This window comes from Perca flavescens, chromosome 7 (assembly GCF_004354835.1).
Source record: "Perca flavescens isolate YP-PL-M2 chromosome 7, PFLA_1.0, whole genome shotgun sequence".
In the NCBI taxonomy this organism is placed as follows: domain Eukaryota; kingdom Metazoa; phylum Chordata; class Actinopteri; order Perciformes; family Percidae; genus Perca; species Perca flavescens.
The window spans coordinates 25,288,236-25,313,988 of record NC_041337.1 but is presented as its reverse complement, the minus strand read 5'-3'; the positions used below and the strand labels follow the sequence as shown (position 1 = coordinate 25,313,988).

At 41.9% G+C, this 25,753-nt stretch overlaps 2 protein-coding genes across 3 annotated transcripts in view; one reads left to right on the top strand and one right to left on the bottom strand.

The window, feature by feature from the left end:
- The window catches only part of celsr3 (cadherin, EGF LAG seven-pass G-type receptor 3), a 114,104-nt gene extending 95,590 nt beyond the window's left edge, over nt 1–18,514 (top strand). Inside the window, exons 29-39 of the mRNA XM_028582617.1 lie at nt 2,362–2,536; nt 3,907–4,019; nt 4,849–4,928; nt 5,625–5,751; nt 8,106–8,225; nt 11,038–11,135; nt 11,956–12,047; nt 12,272–12,445; nt 14,365–14,559; nt 15,410–16,460; nt 16,972–18,514. Of these exons, the coding sequence (XP_028438418.1) occupies nt 2,362–2,536; nt 3,907–4,019; nt 4,849–4,928; nt 5,625–5,751; nt 8,106–8,225; nt 11,038–11,135; nt 11,956–12,047; nt 12,272–12,445; nt 14,365–14,559; nt 15,410–16,460; nt 16,972–16,999 (2,253 nt within the window). The 3' untranslated portion in view covers nt 17,000–18,514. The remainder of the gene's footprint in view (nt 1–2,361; nt 2,537–3,906; nt 4,020–4,848; nt 4,929–5,624; nt 5,752–8,105; nt 8,226–11,037; nt 11,136–11,955; nt 12,048–12,271; nt 12,446–14,364; nt 14,560–15,409; nt 16,461–16,971) is intronic.
- A 1,939-nt stretch (nt 18,515–20,453) lies between these two features.
- fsbp (fibrinogen silencer binding protein) lies at nt 20,454–25,552 on the bottom strand. 2 transcript variants are annotated; one of them, XM_028582421.1, is made up of 4 exons: nt 25,285–25,552; nt 23,710–23,765; nt 23,323–23,494; nt 20,454–22,279 (listed from the first exon to the last, which is right to left on the bottom strand). In XM_028582421.1, exons 1-4 carry the CDS (start codon nt 25,487–25,489, stop codon nt 21,918–21,920), a joined length of 795 nt encoding a protein of 264 aa, XP_028438222.1. In that variant the 5' UTR covers nt 25,490–25,552; the 3' UTR covers nt 20,454–21,917. The 2 variants fall into 2 exon arrangements, with proteins under 2 accessions (XP_028438222.1, XP_028438224.1); XM_028582423.1 differs by having other exon boundaries at nt 23,323–23,488.
- Nucleotides 25,553–25,753: the final 201 nt, after the last annotated feature.

Here is a 25,753-nt window from a genome sequence, read left to right as displayed (position 1 = left end):
TCACAAACACAACTGAAATGCTCTCATAAACACTAATGAAACACACTCGCGTGCTATACTGAAACATTCTCATATACACTATTGAGAGAATTCCTGTTTCAGTTGTGTATATGAGAGTGATTCAGTATTGCGCATGAGGGTTTCAGAAGCGTTTGAGAACGTTTCAGTGTTGTGCATGAGAGCGTTTCACTGTTGCGAGTGAGAGCGTTTCAGTAGCATTTATGAGAGTGTTTTCAGTAGCGTTTTTGAGCAATTCAGTGGTGTGTATGTGAGGTTTCAGTATAGTATGTGAGAGTATAATTTTTCACTAGTGTATATAACAGCATTTCACTAGAGTGTATGAGAGCATTTCACTTGTATGTGTGTGAGGTAATTGTGAATAATGTTTCAGATGGCCCCATGTACATTTATATACAGTATATAATTTGTTTAGGTCATCCACAACTTGAAGACACACCAACCCTTTTGGTGACCGTTATGAATGTTAAGGTGTCTGTCCTGTTGGCAGGCTGCTGTCACAAATCTAAGGGAGCCAAAGTTGACACAAACTTGCACGGACTCACAAGAAGCTTGTTCATTAGACAGAGTATTAATCAACTGTAACCCCCAAAGATTGTGTCAGAGAGGAAGCGTCAATGCATATCTGATTTCAATCCTTGCAATTTAACAGGATGGACATCTTGAGCCTTTTAAGCTCTAATCCTCCTCTCTGGTGTTTATATAGGTTAAGAACACATGAAGAAATCATACCATACCGTTTGTTCTCACTTAAATTTGTTATACTTGGTATTCAAAGCATGGTTTTGAAAGATGGCTGTCAGTTGCCAGCAGCCATCAATTTTAACTCACAAACCCGTGTGTTTTCAAGTTGTTGGTTTAGATTTGGTTTTTACTTCTGACAAACTGCCCAAGAGTTCTCTTAGAAGATGGTGAATTGCACTTTCAGATGTGTAGATGCTGTATTTCAGAGCCACTTGAGTTTGAATGGCATCTTTCTCATCTGGTTAAACAAAACAGACGGACGGCCCCAGAGTTCAAATAAACCACTTCAGACATGCTTAAAAGCAGCCTGAGGGTAATTTCTCAGAAGGCTAAAAATGCTAATATTCTGCATTATTCATGGAGAAGTTCAGCATTACTGCCAAACCAAACAGCATCACTTAACTGACAAAAGTGATTTGGAATCATCTGCCCTGTCAAAAAGTACTGGGATTTTTTTCCTGATAATATACTGAAAGCATCTATCTAAACCATGATATTGGATGGAGCTCAGTTATTTATGTTTTAGCAGATTACACCATCTTTAAGCACTGATTTGACATCCTCTCAGCATTCTTGAGGCTCATCTATGGCAATAAAGACAAAGTTTTCCATGTCCATCATTAATGTTTTATGAATATTTCTAAAGATAAATAAAACAGCCATGGACAAAGCTGACATTTTATCAATATCTAATATCTCTCCTAAATGTATAGTATGATTCATAATATGTACTATTAATATAGAAATGCTCTTTGTATTCTACATGTCAAAGTGTCTTTTAGCAAGATACTGAGCAGGGGGCATCCTGTATTGTAGCCAAGGCCACCAGTGTATGAATATGTGTGTGTGAGTGCCTCAAGTGTAGAGCACTTTGAGTGGTCGCTAAGACTAGAAAAGCGCTATAAACAATTCATTTACCAATGTACCATTTACAATTGGAGTAAATATGCTTCAACTGAGCTGATAATTCCCCTTAAAGTGCCCATATTATGAAAAAAAAATAATATTTAGCTAAAACAGAAACCTGAACACACAGGGTGAAAAGAGGATATGCAGCAATGTGCAGTACAACAAAAATATGTTGTTTTTTTTGAAAATGAAACCATGTAAACCTATTGTGGTACAACCTCAAAATACAATAATGAACCTGAAATGAGCATAATATGGCCACTTTAAAACCAGGAAACAAGTTAGGATTATCTTAATTTCTTGTAAATATTACAATATTTAAATATATTGTTACATAAATGCTTTCAGACTTTTACACACATAACTGCTATGACACATTACCTGTTAGGGCGTTCTATACTATGTGTACTCATATTCGTAGTTAAGAACTCACTCTTGAGTGTTATTACTATAATTGAGCACATTAACAACATTAATTTACATTCATATCAGTTTTTTGCATATTTCCTGGAGACATACTTTAACACGCTGCCATAAACTCTGTTTAGTCACGCTGGTAATTAAATCATGTCACTCCTTCCCTTGCTTCCTTCCTGCTTCTCCTCTCATTCCTTTCTATTCTTTCTGCAATCTTTCCCTTGCTTCTTTCTCCTTCCTTCCTTTAATTATTCTCTTTTTCTCGCCCTTCAGTTCCTTTGCACAGTCGTCGCCATTCTCCTGCATTACTTCTTCATGTCCACGTTTGCGTGGATGTTCGTGGAGGGCCTTCATATCTACCGCATGCAGACCGAGCAACGCAACATTAACTATGGTGCCATGAGGTTCTACTACGCCATCGGCTGGGGCGTGCCCGCCATTATCACAGGTGACACACATACACACGCAGACACATAAGATCTCTGTGATATTTGTCAGAAACATGTCCTTGCCACATGTTTACATTCATGACATCACACGGTCATGTATGTGCACAAACACACACACATTTGCAATGAGTCTGGCTGTGTAGATAAGGTGTCCTATTGACACTTGTATTAAACAGGTTTCTGTGACATTTTAATACAGAGATAGTAAAGCAAACATGCACGCACACACACACACACACACACACACACACACACACACACACACACACACACAGACGCAAGTAGTTTCTTTATTGACACATACGGTAAGTTAGTAATATGTGTCTTCTTTTTTCTATCTGTCTGCATCTTTTTACACACACACACACACACACACACACACACACACACACACACACACAGAGTAAGTTCTTTATTGACACATACGGTAAGTTAGTAATATGTGTCTTCTTTTTTCTATCTGTCTGCATCTTTTTACACACACACAAACACACACACACACAGGCTGCATGTCTTCTTCCTACGGCTCAGAGGTGTTTAATCTGTCGGTCTTTATTTAGGCTCTCCCTGTCTCTCTTACTTTTGCTATTCAATTTAAAAAAATCTTTATACCCACGACTCTCAGAACTTTGACATGATCTTCTGGCACCATCATGGAGATGTAGTCTGGTTGCGTGGATAAATAAAAATTATCTTGGGGTGACCTCTAGCTCACCCAGTAAGAGCGTGCGCCCCATGTAGGCTGAATCCTTTGCAACGGCCCGGGTTCGAATCCGACCTGTGGCCTTTTGCTGCGTGTCATCCCCTCTCTTTCTCTCCCCATTCCCTGTCTATCCACTGTCACTGTCAATTAAAAAGGGAAAACCCCTAAAAAATAATCTTAAAATAAAAAATAACTTGCCATTATCAAACTGATATCTGAAAACAGCAGGATCGTTTAAAAGAATATTTTTATTAAGATACATTTCTTCTAACCTGAGAGAATCAGGTGGATATTAGTGTAGAATAACTACAAAATTGTTACAACATTGACTAATATAATGTTAGATAGTTATATATCCGAAGCATCAGTGATACCAATCAGTACTGGGAATTGATAAATATTCTGAAAACATATATAGACATCCCTGAAGGCACACCAATGTAATCATACATTTACAGCCACTGTTTTCCAAAGAGCTGAATACCTTCAACATGATGTTTTGTCACTTGAAATTATTATTTTAAAAAGAATTAATTCCTAACATTAACTGGGATGTGTTCTGCTATGTCTTTGACCTTTCTTGCGACTGTCATTCAGATAATTACATGCTGTCACATCCTGCTTCTCTCTTCCTGAGTCATCTGACTGTGTGTCTCTGCACTGCAGGCCTGGCGGTGGGCTTGGACCCAGAGGGTTATGGGAACCCAGACTTTTGTTGGATCTCCATCTATGACAAACTCATCTGGAGCTTTGCTGGTCCTATAGCCATCGTCATACTGGTAACTGTCTCCCTGTCTTTCTGATATACTGTAGATGATGCTAATGTATGCACTCAAACTTGAGTAAAAATATAGTGTGAAAAGGGATGTGACAGGGAATCGTAGGGTATACATAATCATAACACCTAGTGCAGATCAGCTTAACTCTGCTTACTAGGCTTGATATCATCCTAAGGTAAACTCGTCTTCAAATAAAAATGTGCATAAACTTGGTTTGCTCCTTCTTCCCTGCCTTTGAATCGTTGGCTGGTTACCCTCCCAAAAATAGCTGAATCATATCATCAGTCATAAGTGGAATTTTACAAAGACGACCCGCTTGAACTCTGCAACACCATAATTTTATTTGCTACTAACATAAAGCCAACACTTTACAACTTCACTGCAACATCTTAGACAGGAAGCTGTGCCAGGTTTTTTATCATGCTCATGAATAACTCAATGCAGTGTAGTCAGCAATCAGTATTATTCATTATACACTTTTATTCACTTTATTCATGCCTTTATTTATTTCCTTTATTCTTTTTGTCCTTCTGTTGTGCCTTCGCTTCTTTTGTAATAATTAATTTATTCAGCTGTTACTTTTCTTTCATTCACTGATTTGTCTATTTTCTTATACTGTTTAAGCAAATGAACCAAAACAGAGCAGGTCATAGACTTAAGTGGCTTTAATACATTTACCTTTTTTCCCTCGTAGATGACGATTTTATCGAGATTGATTTTGTTTCATCTGTTTATCCTCATCACTGATATTTCTAAGGGCATTATTGGATTAGCTGAAATGCATTACAAAATGTTGCCTTACCTTTTGTATTGATTTCCCTCTATCCAGATGAATGGAGGCATTTTTATGATTGTAGCCAAGATGTCCTGCAATCCCTCTCAGAAGGAGACCAAGAAGCTCCCTGTCATGTAAGTACCCACCCACAACTGTAAAATGATTTCTCACTTTCAAAAGGCTACTTTGTTGGCTATTTTTCTTCTTTTATTACTGTACTTCTCATGTTTTGGTGGAAATTAAGTTTTGCTTTATTTCAGGCTTCAGTGGTACTGTATGAAGATGGTCTAGTGACTTAAGACACCAGAAATCTGTGTTCAAAGAAGCTTTTCCCAGTTGAAGCATGAAAAATAATAATTGAACATACAACATACATTCAAAGTAACTACTAACAATCTCAACAAGGCTATAAAACTATGAATCTCTATCTGTCTCTATTATTTAGCTCATTACGTTTTGCAAGTAAACTCTTATTTTCTCTTGTGTTCTGAATAAAAAAATAAAGTTTAAATAGGACAAGTATTGAGGCAAATTTCACAGTTGTATGTGTTTTTTTTACTGTTGATTTATTTAACTTTTTCTACTGTTTTTTTTTAAATTCAATAATTGCAACATCTTTCCAGATGTCAACTAATAGTGTTAAATTATAGTGATTTCAATATTGACCGAAATAATCGTGATTATATTTTTTTCAATAATCGAGCAGCCCTATTGTCTGTCCAAAGAACTGCAGATGTTTCCATTATGTTATGTAAGCCTACAGTATTTTATTAGTGTACTTCTCATGGTCTAACCTTCTCTCCCACTGACCTTTGTGTCTCTCTCTCCAGTGCTACTGTTCGCAATGCCTTCTTGCTGTTGCTGGTGGCCACCTCCACCTGGTTATGTGGTCTGATGGCTGTGAACAACAGCATCCTGGCTTTCTACTACATATTCGATGTCCTCTGTCTAGTGCAGGTATGAACATGTGTGTGAACGAAAGTGTATGTTTACAATAAATGTTGGTTTATTCTAGCACTCATTCAACTCCCATCCAGTTAATAGTCCATCCATCCATCCATCCATCTTTGTCCGCTTATCCGGTATCGGGTCGCGGGGGGAGCAGCTCCAGCAGGGGACCCCAAACTTCCCTTTCCCGAGCAACATTAACCAGCTCCAACTCGGGGATCCTGAGGCGTTCCCAGGCCAGGTTGGAGATATAATCCCTCCACCTAGTCCTGGGTCTTCCCCGAGGCCTCCTCCCAGCTGGACGTGCCTGGAACACTTCCCTAGGGAGGCGCCCAGGGGGCATCCTTACCAGATGCCCAAACCACCTCAACTGGCTCCTTTCAACGCGAAGGAGCAGCGGCTCTACTCCGAGCTCCTCACGGATGACTGAGCTTCTCACCCTATCTCTAAGGGAGATGCCAGCCACCCTCCTGAGGAAACCCATTTCAGCCACTTGTACCCTGGATCTCGTTCTTTCGGTCATGACCCAGCCTTCATGACCATAGGTGAGGGTAGGAACGAAAACTGACCGGTAGATCGAGAGCTTTGCCTTCTGGCTCAGCTCTCTTTTCGTCACAACGGTGCGATAGATTGAATGTAATACCGCACCCGCTGCACCGATTCTCCGACCAATCTCCCGCTCCATTGTCCCCTCATTCGCGAACAAAACCGCGAAAAGGTACTTGAACTCCTTCACTTGGGGTAAGGACTCATTCCCTACCTGGAGTAGGCACTCCATCGGTTTCCTGCTGAGAACCATGGCCTCAGATTTAGAGGTGCTGATTCTCATCCCAACTGCTTCACTCTCGGCTGCGAACCGATTCAGTGAGTGCTGAAGGTCACAGGCCGATGATGCCATCAGGACCACATCATCTGCAAAGAGCAGCGATGAGATCCCCAGCCCACCAAACTGCAACCCCTCCCCACCCCGACTACGCCTCGATATCCTGTCCATAAATACTACAAACAGGATTGGTGACAAAGCGCAGCCCTGGCGGAGGCCAACCCTCACCTGAAACGAGTCCGACTTACTGCCGAGAACCCGGACACAGCTCTCACTTTGGTCGTACAGAGATTGGATGGCCCTGAGAAGAGACCCCCTCACCCCATATTCCCGCAGCACCTCCCACAGTATCTCCCGGGGGACCCGGTCATACGCCTTTTTCAGATCCACAAAACACATGTTGACCGGTAGGGCATACTCCCAGGATTGTAATACCCCTGTAATTGGCACATACCCTCTGGTCCCCCTTTTTTAAAAAGGGGACTACCACCCCGGTCTGCCACTCCTTTGGCACTGTCCTAGACTTCCACGCAATGTTGAAGAGGCGTGTCAACCAGGACAGCCCCTCCACACCCAGAGCCTTGAGCATTTCTGGACGGATCTCATCAATCCCAGGTCAACAGTGTCCCATCCTTACTGTACACAGCTTGGATGGTTCCCCACTTCCACCTCCTGAGTTGGCGAACAGTTTTCCAGAAGCACCTTGGTGCTGACCGAAAGTCCTTCTCCATGTCTTCTCCAAACTTCTCCCACACCCGCTGCTTTGCCTCTTTCACGGCAGAGGCTGCATCCCTTCGGGCCCTTCGGTACCCTGCAACCGCCTCCTGAGTCCTCTGGGATAACATATCCCGTAAAGACTCCTTCTTCAGGTGTCCACCACGGTGTTCGTGGGTTACCGCCCCTTGAGGCACCTAAGACCACAGCTCCTCGCCGCAGCTTCAGCAAGGGAAACTTTGAACATTGTCCACTCGGGTTCAATGCCCCCAGCCTCCACAGAGATGCACGAAAAGCTCCGCCGGAGGTGTGAGTTGAAAGTCTGTCGGACAGGGGCCTCCTCCAGACGTTCCCAATTTACCCGCACTACCCGTTTGGGCTTACCAGGTCTGTCCAGAGTCTTCCCCCACCCCCTGACCCAACTCACCACCAGATGGTGATCAGTTGACAGCTCCGCCCCTCTCTTCACCCGAGTGTCCAAAACATACGGCCTCAGATCAGATGAAACGATTATAAAATCGATCATTGACCTTTGGCCTAGGGTGCTCTGGTACCACGTACACTTATGAGCATCCCTATGTTCGAACATGGTGTTTGTTATAGACAATCCATGACTAGCACAGAAGTCCAACAACAAACAACCACTTTGGTTTAGATCAGGGAGGCCGTTCCTCCCAATCACGCCTCTCCATGTGTCTCCATCATTGCCCACGTGCGCGTTGAAGTCTCCCAGCAGAACAATGGAGTCCCCCACTGGAGCCCCATGCAGGACTCCCGGGCTTCCTCAGATTAACACCTCAAACTTGTATCTGTATCTCTTACCCAGGGTCTGTCGGTGATGCTGGTCTTCACTGTGTTCAACTCAGAGGTTAAGGAGGCCTGGAGCGTAGCCTGTTTGGGTAAGAAGAGCCCTGGAGAAGACCCACCAAGACCAACACAGAACACTGTGAGTTACACGCACGTACATCCTCCAATTGGATATTTGTACTGCTGCAGCTAGTCTCTGCTGAACAGTGTTTGGAATAACGCTGTTTAAAAGAACGGCGTTAGGTAACGACGTTATTTTTTCAGTAACGGGGTAATCTAACTAATTACTTTTCCCGTCGTTACAACGCCATTAACGTTACTCGACGTTAAATGCGGTGCATTACTATGCATTGATTGAATAAACTGTGTAATCCGAACGCATCACTGGCTCACAGCTAGTGAGGAGGTGGGTTAATAACGAGGTAAGCGATTATGATTGGCTAAGGCAGAGTCATGTTTCATGGTAGCCAATCAGAGCCAGTGTTTTTACACACATGCCAGCACACGCGCCACACACACACACACACACACACACACACCAGCTAAACAGATTCGATGACGCAGCAGAGATGGCGAGTTAGGAGCAATCCAAACAATCATTTTTCTTTTTATTGCACTATTTGCACATTTACACTGTACATTTCATATTTGATATATTATTACTGTATATTTGTTTTTATTGTATATGTTAAAAGTCTTGATAATATATGATGTTGTTTTTATTTGTTGTTTGTATACCTGGAGTGGTAACAAAAATAATTTCCCCCTGGGATTATTAAAGTATTTCTGATTCTGATGAAAAATTGGCATTTTCAAGGTGGAGATATAAGCACTACTTCAAATTCATTGTGGTCAAAGGCAAGAATGTGCATGTAATGTCCTACATTATGTCCAGGAGCGAAGACTTTGTCGACTTCCGTTATAAGCAACTCTAATTTAATGAAGCATCTCACAACGACACACGCATCTACAAAGCTAGTGGCCAAAAACACCGATAGGCTACCTCCACCACAGATGATAGCTCGCCATCCACTAGCAAAGAAGGACTCGGAGCAAAGTTTACTTTTGTTGTGAACAAAACACTTGGAAGTACAGGTTGTTTATTTGACCAGTTGTCTCAGGTTGAGAGAGCTTGATTTAATTTGCTAGAGTTAAATGCACTTTATATGGTGTAACTGTTTACTTTTCTTACAAAGATAATACTTGAAGTGCAGGATAAACCTCTTGCTGTCTGTTGACGTGCAATAAATATCGAAAGTTATGTACAAACACCTGCTGTTCTACTCATTTCAACTGACTTGTGAAAACTGCTCAAAAAAATCCAAATTCTTTGACATATAGCAACTTTTTTTTTTTAACAGTAACGCAAATAGTTACTTTCCTTGGTAACGAGTTACTTTTATTATAGAGTAATTCAGTTACTAACTCAGTTACTTTTTGGAACAAGTAGTGAGTAACTATAATTAATTACTTTTTTAAAGTAACGTTCCCAACACTGCTGCTGAACCTAAAAGTGTTTGTCTTCTGGTATCTTGGTCTGAACTGACCTAATGTAATGTTTTTTTTTTTTTTTTTTGTCATTTACATTTCATAATAATAATTTTGCAGGGTGAATCTAAGACCCTTATGTTGGGCTGTAAATCGTCTTGCTGCATTTTTCCAAAGTTGTTTACTATGTCTTATTCTACAGTATTATCTTTTATAGATGCACTCTCACTGTGTCCATTACTAGAACAACACAAAAGCCCTTCTGCCCTCCATTCCCCCTTCCCTCTATCCATCCATCCATCTTTTTTGTCCTCCCTCTCCTCTCTCCTTCTGCCTTCAGGGTTTGTCGCTGACCCAGATAAAACAATACATACCGACCAGTGGAGCCCTGCCCGCTCTTTAGCCCACTTCAATAAAAGCACTGTGTAGTGCCTATTTTGTGCGTGCGTGTGTGCCTGCGTGCGTGCGTGTTTGCATTACCCTATCCTGTCTTCACATCTTTTCTTCACTCTACCAACTTCTGTGTGTTTTAGCTCATAGCTCACTGCTCTCTAAGACCTGTTTTCTTTACCCTCCCACATTATCTGTCCTTATTGCTAGTGTGTGTGTGTGTGTGTGTGTGTGTGTGTGTGTGTGTGTGTGTGTGTGTGTGTGTGTGTGTGTGTGTGTGTGTTTGTGTATGTGTTTCTGTGTGTCAAAAGGCGTGTTAGTTTATACGTAGTTCATTCCACCCTTTTAACCCCATTACCTATGAAGGTCTTCATATCCTTTACTGAGTCATCTGGGTCAAAATGACTGTAGCTTTCCAAAACTACTATTAGACACAAATGACCACCTATTAGCATTCTTTCGCCTATCTGACTCATACTGTGTTATACATTATTTATAACTACAGTGGCCTAATACAGTATAGAAAGCTGAAATCGTGCCCCATTTCCAGGCTAGCTTCCGCTCCACTAGCTTCGCCTACTTTTTATTTTTATATGTTCCGGTCAGCACTCAATAACTATAATCACTCCCACGAGTCTCGTGAAGCTATAGTAAAATATCACCAGGGTTGTTTTTGAATGCTAAAAAAAGGTTCTTAAATTGTAACCGCCTATTATAGTAAGTACTCTTTTTCTTATGATATGGATAGAAAACCTCAGTGTCAGAAAGAAGTCCTTAAGATGAATTATGGAACTAGAGGAGCACAAGGTAGCCCATAATGAGGGTGGGATTCTGTCTCTTGATGCTGTGCAGTATGTGGTATAAGTCCAGACGATTCAATGCACTTTTTCCCATGTTCAAAATGCATCATGAGGGAGGAAATATTTTTATTTTTCATTAATTTAAGATAAAGGGCTATGTTTTGTACTAATCAGTGTAATGGTTGATGTCTTTCTCTTAACCTTCTTTGTTTCGTGTGTGTGTGTGTGTGTGTGTGTGTGTGTGTGTGTGTGTGTGTGTGTGTGTGCGCTCAGGCTCAGAACCCCTATCACAACGCATCTCTGTTGGAGCAGAGCGGGCTGCACCGAATCACTCTGGGAACCTCCACCATCTCCTCCGTCAGCTCGGCCAGGTAAATAAATACAAAAAAGTTCACACATACAGGTATAATGTGGACACACACATTACAACTTTTACCAACAAGCTAGAATTGAATTTGGATGGAAAAACGTCCCCATCGTGACTGTTGTTGGCATACCAACAATGTACAGAATGAATTTGTCAGGTTTGATTGATTCTCTGTGATTCTGAGTTGGGATAAAGTTGCTTCAGGGAGAAAATTCCCTCGCAAACAAAAACCCTGTCGTGCATTTTGTGGGGTAAAGATGAAGAAGATTGGATGGAACAATGTACTGTAGTGTATGTGGAGTAACACTAATGTACTCTGAGAGTGACTGTTGGTGTCTTAATGGCTGTGTGTGTGTGTGTGTGTGTGTGTGTGTGTGTGTGTGTGTGTGTGTGTGTGTGTGTGTGTGTGTGTGTGTGTGTGTGTGTGTGTGTGTGTGTGTGTGTGTGTGTGTGTTCTTGTTTAATTATATTTGTGGGGTCCAAAAACCGGGAACACAGTATACTTGTGGGGTCCGGACAGCTTTGTGGGGCCAAAATGCTGGACACGACAACTTTATAGGGCTGTTTGAGGGTTAAGACTTGGTTTTAGGATTAGGGTTAGAATTAGGTTATGGTTAGGGGTTAAGGTTAGGCATTTAGTTATGATTGTTAAGGTTAGGGTAAGGGACTAGGGAATGCATTATGTCAATGATGGGTCCCCACAAAAATAGTGAAACGCAATTGTGTGTGTGTGTTTGTTTAATTTTTAATCTGTATCGGCCTGTGTGACTGCTTATACAGTATACTTTGTGTGTGTGTCTTCACTTCTCCTTTTTGCCTCTTAGAGAAAATCTTTTGGCTCGTCAGACTCTGGAACAAAACATCGTCCAGACCGGAGCAACAGACCTGGATGTAGCCATGTTCCACAGAGACGGAGGTGAACACTTAAACACAACCATGGACACAAACGCACACTCTTTACGAGCAGCAGTGACACATTTGCCATTTCTTCACCCCTTTTTCTCTATATTTCTTTCTTTTGTTTTCACTCTCCATATAAATGTCATTAAAGATTAAGATTATATCTCAATGGCGAATAACAACCCCCACTTGTTTCTTCTCTGGCTCCTTTCTAACTTTTCCTCTCTCTCCTTCTTCCAGGTGAAGATTCAGACTCAGACTCAGACCTCTCCATGGAGGAGGAGTGCAGTCTCTCCATTCCTTCCTCTGAGAGCGAGGACAACGTCCGACTCCGTGGGCGCATCCAACGGCGATTCAAACGCTCCAATCACAGTGAGCGTCTGCTCACAGAGCCCACCCACAACGGCACCAAAGGTAGATGAGCACTTTAGTGATTTTCAAGTGATTTTTGAGGCATTTCTTCTCCGTTATAAAGCCAAACTTGATTTATTGATTGCGTCTATAAGCAAATTGATAATTGTTTGGAAGATAGGTTTGTGGTACATTAATACTTTACTTTAATTTGGGCCCCCATCCATCCATCATCTGTACATGTTTGACCTGTGCAGAGTTATGGTGGCCAGTGTATCACACCTTACGTGTGAGACAGGTCTCTAGCGATAACATATTTGGACAAATTTACACACGTTCATACCTTCAGGCAATTATAGTAAGAGCAGCCAGCTAACCTGGCCTGCATGTCTGTGGTCTGTGGAATGAAACCCACACAAGTATGCGGTGAAAACAGACAGGCCCCTGCCAGCCAGCAGAGTCAAACAATGTAGGTCCCAGCTGTAGAAAGTCCACTACTCTTTTAGCTCAGATATGTAGAAACATACATGTGTAGGCACAAACAAACACCACACATACAACAAGAGAAAATGTCAGCGCCAGTGGTCATTAATCAATACCTTCTTTCTTCAGATACACGTGAAATAATATCATGCATAATAAATGAGTGTATGCACTTTAAAGTAAGTGCCATAAACGTCATGCATATAGAGTGCTCTGTGAAAGGTTTCACTGTGAGAAAAGGCTAGACCTGCAAATCCATATAAGTAATCAATTATTAGCTTTATAAGCCATCTGGATTGCATGAACCCTATTCAGGGTAAAACATTGACCAAAGCTGTCAGGATCCAGATGGCCAGTACAGTCCGATCAATTCATCAGTGCAGTCAAACTGAAGGGCCGGAGCAGCTTTTTACTGAAAGGTCACAGTTCGAAGATTGCGGTCAAAGCATTAAAGCCCTCATTGATTCAGGAGTGCCGTCAACTGGCCAGTGTTGGAGGACTGTGCAAGGAATGTGCATTACTGAGTAAGTGTTAACTACAAAGCTGAAAAAGACTAAACAATAACAATAAATGGATTTGTATAACCTTTTGTTGTTGCATGTTTTTACAGAGAACGAAGAAGGCTTATTAAACTCTAACAATTAGAACAATATGTGGTTGTCAAAGTAACCGCTTAACGATCGATGGTCCAACAACGTCATGTATTTTATAGCTGGAATGAATAATGATTATTATTTAATGTATTGATAGACCGAAATGATTTTGAAGTAATTTTGATATTGGATTAATTGTCAAGTAATTTATCAAGCAAAATGTAAATGTAATATATTTGGGTTGATCTGAGAAAACAAGCAATGTGAAGATATCACTTAGTTTGGCCTTACTATTTTTGAACTTTAATGATGTACTTTAATTGAAAGAAATCTTGACAGGTTGATAATGGAATGGATTTTTAGTTGCAGGCCTAATGACAACACTGATATAATCGTGATAACATGTAGGGGACGTAACACTTTGTAGTGTGATTTTCCAAATGACACTTGGTTGGGGTTGATGTCGTCACAGAGCAAACTAACTAAAAGTTAAATGGCACCACTGAGTATTTTACACAATAAGACCATGAACCTTGCCGATTCATAGGGCATTTGTGCTAGTCTGATACATTCTCTACTAATATGTCTCTTTTAATTAGCTCTGGCTGGCTTATTTCATAATGAACATATGCTATTTGTCTGCTGACACCTGCTATTTTTTATACAGACATCTGTTTCGTGTTTGTTGGGATGCACAGGCGACAAAATTAAGCACATTGCTTGAAATTGAATGGATAAATATAAGGCATAAGAACATATATGCAGCTTTTCATATCTTGTGTTAACTGGTGTTTCATCAAAAGTCATTGGTCAATAGAGTCATGACCTGACGTGGCAACATGGATGTGAAATAAAACAGATTTAATGAGTAACCAGAAAGTATTAATTATTTTTGTTGTGTTACAGATCTGGATGGTAATGACCTTCTGTCCTACTGGCCAGCTTTGGAAGAGTGTGAGACACACAGCCTTCAGAAGTGGGGCTCAGAGCGCCCCCTGGGGGGAGATTACAGCAAGGACGCTGCCAACAACAACCAGACTGACGCAGCGCTGACCAGTGGGGACGAGAACGGCCTCACCCAGCCACACAGGCACCGCAAGGGTGAGAGAAACACAAATACATATAATCTAAGGGCACACTAACATTTGGGATTCGCTTTTAATATTGTAATCTTTGGTTTGTCCTTCCCGTATGTATAATGCATTAAGCATTGCTCATAACTAAAATGTTAGTTAAGACAATGGCACATGGATACCTGGATGAAACCTACCTTTAAATACGATTGAAATAATCAAGTGTAATAATTTTTTGGCCGTGCATCTTTGGATATCAGTCAGGCTTGTATACTATAAATATATTATCGTCTTTATCATATTGTTTGACAAACCAGACTTTTAGTGTTGTGGAGTCGGAATATAATGTGAGTTTTTTACCCACACAATGCACAATAAAGGGCTGGACTCAGCTGACTGGCCCTGATGCCTACAGAATGACTTCAACAACACTGGGACACTTATAGCTTCAGTTAAGGTCTAAATCTGGTCCTTAAAGCATGGGTGACAATTTTATGTGTAGGCCTACATAACAGTATGGATACTCAGAATATATACATATAAAATTGACCTATGTACAAATACACACAAAAGTGCACCACCCATGCAAAGACACACTGAGAGTGAGGGAGTAAGAAATGCTCATTTTGCCTGGAAGCATGAGTGACATTTTAGTGAACCTATTAATAGATGAAGCACATTTACACACACATCACACACATACGTCTCTTCCTCCTATGACTTCTTTCTCTTCTCATCCCCTTCTTCCTTCATGACAATTCTTCTACCTCCTGCTTTTTCATCCTCACCCTTAACCCTCTGTATCCCTCTGCACTTTTTACTCTCTTGTCCTGTCTCCCCCTCTAATGGAGCCTCCCCTTCTTATGTTCTTGTCTCAGGTATCCTGAAGAATCGCCTCGGTTGTCCCCCAGCACTCCAGGGTCTCTCCACCATGGGCCGGGTCCCCAGTGAGCTCAACTGGTACCGAACCTCTACTCTGGGTCACCGGGGTGTTCCTGCAGCCTCGTACGGTCGTATGTACTCTGCCACGGCTGGTGCCAGTGGAGGTTCCGGCTCTCTCTCCCAACCTGCTTCCCGGTACTCCTCCAGGGAACAACTGGACTCGCTGTCTCGGAGGCAACTGTCCAGGGATCCACTTGGGAGGCAAACGGTAGGGGGTTCGAGGGACCGACTGGACTCCCGGGGTTCCAGGGACAACTTGGATCTCTTACCCAGGAGGAGAGACCTGGGGCAGGGAGCAGGGCTCGGGGGCCTGGGTCTGGATCACCAGCGAGCCTCTTCATCCAGGGAGAACTTGACAGGATCCAGGGACAGACTGGACAACCACCACACCGGTAGCGTCCACGCCTCGAGGGAGGACTTGAGTGGAAACGGGGGAGCGGGAATGGAGGGATACCTCAGCGGATCGAGGTCGCAGCTGAACTCGCTACCTCGGCGGCAGGCCTCATCCCGCGAGCACCTAGCGGGGGCGCTGATGAGCAGTAGGTCAAGAGAGCAGCTGGAGACCAACGGAGGGGGAGCCCAGGCTCAGCCGTGTCGGGAGTGGCTCCGCACTCTGCCTCCCCGCCAGCCCTCGCACCCCGACCAGCCTCCCTCCTCCTCCCCTCCTCCCCCGATCTCTGAGGAGCCTCAGCACGAGCAGCCCCCAGCTCACGGCAGAGGACGACTGGACTCTGCACCTCCATGTAGGTACCCTGGTCAGACTGTCCCACAGGTCGCAGGTTCAAATCCAAACCCTCTGGGTCGACAACCATCCAGTGAACACCTGGATATTCTGTCCTCTATCCTGGCATCCTTTAGTTCCTCCGTCCTCACTCCTCCCCCCGCTGCCTCTAACCCTGGGCCGAATGGCTCCGCCCACGGACCCTCCCTTTCCCCGTCCCAGTCAGCCACCTCCCACAGCATATCTGAAGTCTCCCCCGACTCCGAGTAAGTCCTGCTGTGTTAATAAATCTGCCTTGACTAACCCTCCACTCCTGTCCCTTTTCTATTTTATATCTTCTGCTTTATATTTAACTCCTCATTGTCTTTGATCTTCTATAAACACACATTTTTGGGGGGCTTTTAGTTTCCTGCATCTCCTCTCTTTTCTCTTCCCCTGATTTCCCCCTGAATCCTTCTTCCTCAGCAGCTCTATAGGGATCTTTTCCATTTTTCAACCCATCTCTTCACCTTTCTTATTGTCCTCTTTTCCATCTTTTTATTTCAACCATACTCAGCTCCCTCTGTTCCACTTCCAACCTTTCAGCTTCTTCATCTTCTGGTCCACTGTGTCTGTTTTGTTCTGTCTCCCTCCTCTCTCTTTTTCCTTTTGCCTCTGAGAGCTCATTATAATTGTGCTCATGTATATCGTCGTCATTATTTGTGATTGAAATTACAATCAGTAGAGAGGTTGCTGTTTAAACATATCGATGACTCCTTTTCCTTTCCCTCACCTCAGAGCCAACAGAAGTGAAGGACAGTCTTGATGACAGCCTCTATATCCCTTTATGCATTGTGACAGTGCTTGGATCACCAGGGACAAGTTCAAAGGTCATGTATGATCCTGAACCACTGGGGCACCCTGGGACATCGGAGGACTAAAAACAAACTTGGGACAGAGGAGACACAGAGTTGGAAAGAAAGTAAGACAGAGAGAGCACCCATGAGGATAAAAGAGGGCTCGTGGGCGGTTTGTACTGTATAAATGAAGTTTTTTTTCTAGTCCCACCGCCTACAATGATCTGTGACGTTTCTTTGGACGATGAGTCAACCACCTCTACTACCTAAAAACTGTTAAAAGACAAAAACAAACTCCTCAGATTTCAAACGCAGAAGTCAGCTTGATCCAGACAACATCCGTCTAAAAGAAAAAAAACTGTATATAACATTTTTATACATTTTGTATCTTTTTCATTGGAGATGAAGAAGAAATCTCTTGTGCTGTTTTCTTTTTTTTAATGATTGTGTCCGGTTGTGCGCGAGGTTGGTGCGAGTGCAGTCTTGTTCGTTGCCGAGGGAGACATTACCCCTACAAAGAAGAAAAAAAAAAAAGAATCCCCAAATTTATTTTTCCGCAGAAACTTTTCCTCACACTCATCAACTCTGTGTACAGCGACAGGGGTCTGGCAATATAAATCTGTTGAGATTATCGAAACCGCGACACGTGGTTGAAGGGAAAATATCAAAGTAGGGAGAAAGTGATTGTAAATAGAGGAAGGGATTACTATAAGAGAAGAGATTTGATGGAAGATGATTGTTAAGAGAAAGATGGCCAGCGTTAAGCTAAAACGCCACATGAAGGTTCAGAGTTGGTGGTTCAACTTCTAAAGCTCAGTCGTGAGTGTTATCGGCTCTCTTTCAGGAGATTGTGCTGTTTTGTGATCCACTGTACATGAATGTGACCTTGTCATCTGTGTATCTTTGTGCCTGGTGCTGTCTGAACCAGACCATATCAGTCTTGATTGATATATCGGAGACCTGGCGGGTGAAGGTAGATAGTTGTCTGCGTGTCTGTATGACGCTGTGTCATGTAACAACCGTTTAAAGACCCTCAAGGTATTTTTGCTCTTTGATGCATCACGACTCAACCTGCCTCGAGAGACACCACAGGAACAGCCGAATGTCTCCGGCAGCATCCAGGAGACTTCTAAATAGAAGCTTCTCGTGCAGAATTCTGTATAAATCCAAGCCAAAGGGACAGCTGCGTAAAATCAGTACCATACATCGCTCTCCACTTCTCTGTGACGAAAATGACTTGTGCAGGGTGTGAACGCTCTAGATGCAATTCACAGTTTTGTTTTTAATCATGATTCATTTTTTCCTTTAATGATTGCCATGAAAACAAGCTTAAATTGAAACATTGTTTTTTTTATGAATGAGGCCCTAGATCTGCGCTACAACATACTGTAATCCACTGTGGTTGGCATTGTATTTGGCTGCATACTATATAAGCAAATGGATTTTGGTTTGGAATGTAGGAGGAGAGCGGATCAAAGGGAAAACGTCACGTCTTAGTGGGCTTAGATATTTGTTTGGAGACCTGAAAGCAGACCTGCAGTACATATTCAGCGCGGTATCTATTGGAATATATTAGCTCATATCTGTAGCACATGCATCTCTAATGCTCTTTTTTTTACTTGCTTGGTCTGAACACAGATGCTGGGAAATCACTTCAGAATTGTCTTTATATGTGTGAATCTTTTTCCAATGAGCTGTCATAGATAAAGAGGTTCACACATCAGAACACATTAATACAGATTTGCTCTCATTGTTTAGACGGCCGTACAAAGATGAGATCTCTTGCAAGGTCTGGCTTAGCTTCTGCAGCGCCGTACAAGTTTGCTGAGGAGAGGAGATGTCAGCTGTGTCAGCACTATAAGTGGTTTTGAGATGCAGGTCTTTCCATCAGCAGCTGCTCCTTTCTCACAGCTCTCTGAGTTCAGACCTCAAGGTAACAACACAAAGGAATTTGTAAGCAATGGAGACAAGAAGGCAGTCTCCACCAGCCTTCAGAGGGATTAAGGGAACAGAACTGTGTTTTTGTAATGAAAAAAATGCAGTGGCTCTAAAAAAATGGTAGCAAAATGAGGTTTCTGTAAAGCCAAAAATGACAATCGAACAATACAGTATTTGTAATAACGCTAGAACAGCAAAGTAGAAAGTGGATAAAAAAACAAGAAGGCACAATAAGCAACATGAAGTACAAAACCAGAAAAGGTTGTAACAAATTGGGTCAGAAACCGTGACTGTGTGCAAAATGTAACTGTAGGGAGGAGGGCTTGGACGTTACTCATTGCAGAGAGGAAGAAAAAAAGCACGTAAATGCAGATAGCGGAAATAAAAACACAACTCACACCTCGCAAATGCATATCTTCCTGCTCTGACTGCGTCTCTGTCATCCCCCGGAGGTGACAAGTGAACCTATTTGTTACGTGTTAACAGTATTGCCAAGATATGCCCCTGAACTAGTCTTTTAAAGGGGTAGTACACCAAAAAAATCGGACTTTGATTCCTCCTCACTCTTTTCATTCAGCTGCTCCATTTATTTATTTTTCTTCAGATCTGTTTGTCTTCAACTGACAGTACCTTTAACTTGTACAGACATATTTATTTTATTTATCGATAATTTATTGACATTGTATTAATTATTTACAGTATGTTGCCATTTTGTATGAGGTTGTTAAAGAAGTATGTGTTTCTTTTTTTTTTTTTTTTTTTCCAAATGTTCCCTTTGTTCTGTTTCTTATAATCTGAGTCTCTCACTGCAACAACTTCACACACAGAGGACAAGAAGAGAGGGCAATGTAAAGCAAATGTCTCTGTTTACAGTGCGATGCAGGACACTTTACTTTTCGGCATTTCATTTGGTTTCTTTATCCGTTCACGGAGGTTAAATGTGGAAAGATTTGAACAAACAAACCTGTGTAGGTGCATTTATCCTCCCCAGACAGAACGTCAACATATCTAAACTAGAAGTTGAATACTGGGTGTAAATAATGCAGATATGTCCTAAATCAAAACATTTTCCTTCCCTGTTCACTGTTATAGATTCAAGGCCACAACATCAAATCTTGAACTGGTTATACCCAACAGTCAGCCGTCAGTGTCCAGCTTCAGGTTAATCTGCTTCGGACCAATAGGAGCCACACAAGTGAGGGGAGACAAAAAAAAAAAAAAAACTGAGTTGAGATTAAAACGTTGTGATGTGCTCTGTTAAAAAAATAAAAATAAAAAAAGTGGGGAGGTGACCGAAGGAAAGAAACCGAGTGAGAGATAGTCAGGGAGAGTAGTAGGAGGGATGGGCGATACTCTTTGCTAGCTTTGTGTGTTAATAACGGGATGCCTTCTATCCCGCCGTCGGCAAGGGGACGGCGGCATGGAAACAGCTGTTCCCCTGTTACCACGGAAACAAGAGAAATGTTGGACATTAAAAAAAGAAAATGACATTCCTACACGGCTGTGTTGATATTTATTCTGCGTGTGCCGTTTCATATTCATGAGAACAGACATTTCCATGTGCAGAAAAATGAGCAGAGGAAACGTCCTGACAGAGGAACACTTTTTTTCTGGAGGGCTCTCTCTCTGACAAGTATTCTGTCACATTCAGAGGCGTCAGAGATGTTCAGATGCCACCTCTGCTGACTCTCAGCAAAAACACTCACCAGCTGAGACAATATAACCAGGCCTTGAATAAACTTTAGATTTAGACCTGCAGGGGCTGAAACAACAACTGATTAATCAAGTCAGTTTTGTAATAGTATGACTTAGTCGCAGCTAGTACAATACAAAGAAATGTTTGCTGTAACACATAAGGGTGACAAAGAGATATTTTGCTTAAATTTTTTTGACGAGTTAGATATGAAGATCAGTACTACTCTCGCGTCTCTGCATTGAAGCCAGGAAGCAATGAGCTTAGTTTAGTTAACGACTGGAAGCAGGGGGAATCAGCAGGCCTTCTGTCCAGAGTTTAAAAATGTGCCTACCAGCACCTCTAAAGCTCCGAAATAGTTAAAGCACGTAACTATACCAACATAGTAATTGATGCTTTTGTAGCAAATCCCAGCTGACGGGTCCAAAAATCAGCAGAGGCTGCCATTGCGGCCACATACTGTACTTTTGGCCACGTGTATGTCTTCAGGTTTTTTCTTTGATTTGTCACCTGCCTGTTGTCATCTCCAACTCTGTACCAAATGCAAATTTATTTACAAAGCAAAGACTAAAGTGTAAGCATACCTACTCACATTAACATGCAAAAGAAGCTATGCAAGTCAAATGATTAGAATGTCCATTTACGAACGTCATTTCATACGTTCTTTAAAATGCTGTTCTTCCTAGAATAAGGCTATGGCCTTTACATACACTATCAACCTCACATCATGTAAGTTTGAATACGGAAGACACATTGTGATGAATAACCGATAAAACAAGATATGGATTTTGATCTCAACCCTTTTACGTGTCGGAGGCTTTTTTACAAGATGTTCATCTGCTTCATAGCATATCCATGTACTTCTAAAAGGTCTATTAGTACCACATCTTTTACTTGGGTTGATCTTAAATGAAGCGTTGTACTCAACTAACAATTTAGTTTAATTTGAATATCTTTGCAAAGCTTACTCAGAGAAGGTGGTTATCATGTTGCAGAGAGATTGTTTGCTAGTTTGACAATATGGAATAATGTAACTGTTACCAGTACCATTTGTACTTTTGAGTAGTCTGCAACCCAAGTAATCTCAATAATCAGTGATGTTCCCTCTTTTTGCAAGAATATCTAATTAAAAGCAACTGAGAATTTTTCTTTTGCATTGAAATACAAAACAATGTATAAAAATAGTAACAGTTCCATGGCATATAGACAAACAAAAAAATACACTGCACTAATAAAAATACAACAGTTGAAACAGTTCATCCTGTCGGATCAGATGTTTTCTCCTCTTCATCACTGCTGCTGGAGGACGATGGCAACAGGTCCTCGCCCATCCTCTTTAGCTTGGCTTTGTAGTAAGCTTTCTTCATCCTGAAGGCCTTCTCCTTTTGCCGAGCGGCTCTCCTCTTCTCCTTCACCAGCTCCTGCTCCCACGCCAGCACCTTCATCCTGTTCTCCCACTCCAGGATCTTCATCTGCTGCTGCTGCTCCAGAGCTTCCACTCTCTGCTGCTGCTCCAGTCTCGACAGGTCTGCCGAGTAGTGCTGAGTCGGGCCGCGGGTCGCGTCCTGCGCCTCGCTGCCCGTCAGCTGGAGACGCTGGTTGTTGAGCCGGTACCTGCCTGACAGGTCAGGGTTAAGAAAGGTCAGCGAGGGTTGGTCCAATTTATTTATATTACTAAATGCACTTAGCTGTTTCAAACAATACACCACTGCGGCAGCTGCTTCAGCTTGTGCACAGCGTCATTTACAAAACAAGGAACTACTGGGATTGACTAGTATCTAAATATTAGGACAAGGGACAGACATTTCTTGTAACGTTTACTGTTGTTAAGCTTCTAGACCTGTGCCGGCACATTAACTCCAACTCCAAATTTACTTAAAGTGCTCATATTGTGCTTTTTAGCTTTTTCCCTTTCCTTTCCTTTATTGTGTGTATATCTATTGTGTGCATGTAAATGGTTTAGAAAAGTGAAAAAGCCCAAAGTCCACCCCAAAGGCACTTACCATCTCCAACAGAAAACGCTGTTCACAAACTGCTCCAAACAGCTCTATTGTAGTCCAGCCTTTACTTCTGTGACAAACATGCGTCACTTTGTAACACACGTTATAATGCTCGCCTAGCTGCTAGCGTGGTACGCCCTCATAGTCTGCTTCTGACTAGCTTGTAGTGCTTACCCAGATACTGTGCATGTGCGACTCCCAACAAAGATGGAACAGAAGTTGGGAGTCTTAGCTACTACTCTGTAGCTAAAACAGAGAGCTCAACACACAGGGTGAAACGAGGAGCTTCAGCAATGTGCAGTACAACAAAAATATGGTGTTTTTTGAAAATTAAACCATGTAAACCTAATCTGATGTAACCTCTAAATACAATTATGAACCTGAAAATGAGCATAACATGAGCACTTTAAATAGATAAAATGTAGATTAAACAAATAATTAAAGTCCAATCGGATATTCATCAGATTGTCAAATCAAACGTTGTCTATTTAAATTAGATTTGATTCAACTTTATTGTCATTGCACAAATACTAAAACAATGAAATGCAGGGGGGGATATCACAATACTGGAATATCACATGTAAACATTCATTTAAAAAGGTCACTATAGTGTATCTAGGCAACAGATACTGTGGCAGCTTGCCGAGCTATCTGTGGGTACCTGGTGCTGTGAAGTAAGTAGCAAATGTCACATCCTGTAGCTCTGCATTGTGGTAGGTGGAGTTTGTAGTGGGGCTCTGGCGCCGACTGGACCAGTCGCTGCCCGTTATTCTGTCCGAGGCGTCACGCTGGAGGCAGATGGCCACTTGCTCCTTGCTGTCCTCAGTCTGAAACTCAGAGAGAACAAAGTGTGTTTTAAGTGATTACGCTGGTGAAGCATTTGCCATTTCTAGAATGCATGTTAGTTTATTTACATATTGTAGTTATCCATTGAAATGAACTGCACCAGGTTTATTTTAATGTTGTTCTTTGGTTTAAATTCTGCTAATGTGAAATGATGCCTCTAAAATGAATGTAAACCAAAACGATCACTTAAAAAAATATTTACCTGATTCACGCTGCCATTTATCTGCCCAGCGAGATTTATCGGCATCACATTGCATGCTGATAAGAAAAACGGACAGAGAGACAGACAGGGAGGGACTGCAGGTGAATGTGGTTCAGAAAAATACACAGAGAGCACCTCCCTCTGGTGAAGGCAGGTCCAACATCACCTTTACTCAAACGCTCGGACAAACACATGTATCCAAAGCACCTTACAGTATCATGATGTGTTTATAACCCACTCAACACCAATAACACTGTTCAGACTGTAAGTAACAAAGCATGGTGGAACATGGACGGACATGAATCTATTTTGGGATGTACATTTTTACTTAATGAAGAAGTCAACAAAGTCAGCCCCAGGTGTATTGTCAGTTACGTAGTTTCAGGTAGAGTTCTGTAAAGACAATTTGGAGTAGATAGAGATCCAGAACTGTGATTATTAAATCAGTTTCCAGGTTGAATTTCTTTTGAGTTTGTTTGACAAACTGACCATGCTTTGGGGCAGCAGGATGGTAAAGTGAGAAGGTAGACCGGCTTTAAAATTGAGGATTTGTGTTCGAACCCTCATGGCAGCGAGAATCCACCTCACTGAAGTGGTTTTGAGCAGAATTACTAAATCTCTTAAAAAAAAAAAAAAAAAAAAAAAAAAAAGGATATAATAATTCAGTACCGTGGTGTTTTGGTCAAGAAAGTACACAAAGAACAGCTAAACTACAGTTTGTAAAGGCTGGAAAACTCTGGACAACACCCCCAAAACACTTTTACGGACTAGAAGATGAAGAAGAGCAACAAAGTTGTTAATTCAGGATAATGAAAATGTAGATATTTTTTTAATTTAGAAAACTGAAAAAGGTGCTGGCAGTCTTGATACTCTGGGAATTATTATTTTTATTCATTTTGTAATTTGGATGAATTTTACCTAATACCGAAATTTGTACCTAAAAAATACCTTAATTGTTCAATAGGGTACAAATTATAGTAAATGTCACACCAGATTTTGTGTTTATTGATACATTCTTTTTTTCAGCAATAATGGGATATTAATAGTTTTACTCTAAATAATACGAATACCCTAATCACATCACAACTACTATTAATATTAATACTATATCATAGTAAAAACAGTTAGGCTTAGGTTTCATCACTTGCTCAAGGACTTCAGCAGGCTGCAGATGTTAAACTACTACAGCTGCTCCTCCTATAGCATCTCCACTGCAGAGAAAGTTGACTATTGTGTTTTTAAAGATCTAATAGTACAGCCTAACATTTCTGATGAAGTTGACGAGAACCATACGGCCAGAGGGGCCGTGATTGATGACGTGGGACAGATGTTTCAATCATTGACATAACACTGCACACGTCCAGACTGTTGTTGCAGCCAGAGTGATAGACGTATGGCTCTGGTTGCAGCCAATACGCCCACCAATAACAACAAAACTGCAACCCCACAGCCAGCAATTAAACCAGCTGAACAAACACTGACAGTATCACACACATTCATAAAAACAATGTTAGATGCGTCTCTCTGCACGCTTTTTTTAACAGTATTCCCGTTTTATAATTGAAGCTATTCTACCTTCCATTAGCTTGCGTACGGCTGCTTTGTGGCCAGCTCCCCCTGCGTGGCTGGTGAGAGCAGCCTCGCCCATGGTCTGAAGTTTGATTGATTTACAACAGGCCCTGCATCGGGCGAAGTGAATGTCTTGGACGTCCTTAACCAGCCAGTCCTTGTAAATTGTCTTTGAGAGCCAGGAGTCCTGGAATTTACATTTTCCGGGCATAGTTAACCGGTGAAGTTAGCTGGACCCCGGTACCTAACGGCCAGGCGGCAGGCTCAACCTTATCCCTCCTGCTGCGTTCAATGTCGACTCGGTATATCCATGGCATACTGTATCACTGCGCATATTAATTTAAATTACGTATTGTTTAAATAACGATAGCCAATATCGGTAAAGCAGCATTGGTACATTGAGCTATTGTGCATTTCATTTTTCTATGATATTCTGAAATAACCAAACGTATTAGAAAGAAAGTGTAGAGACAGT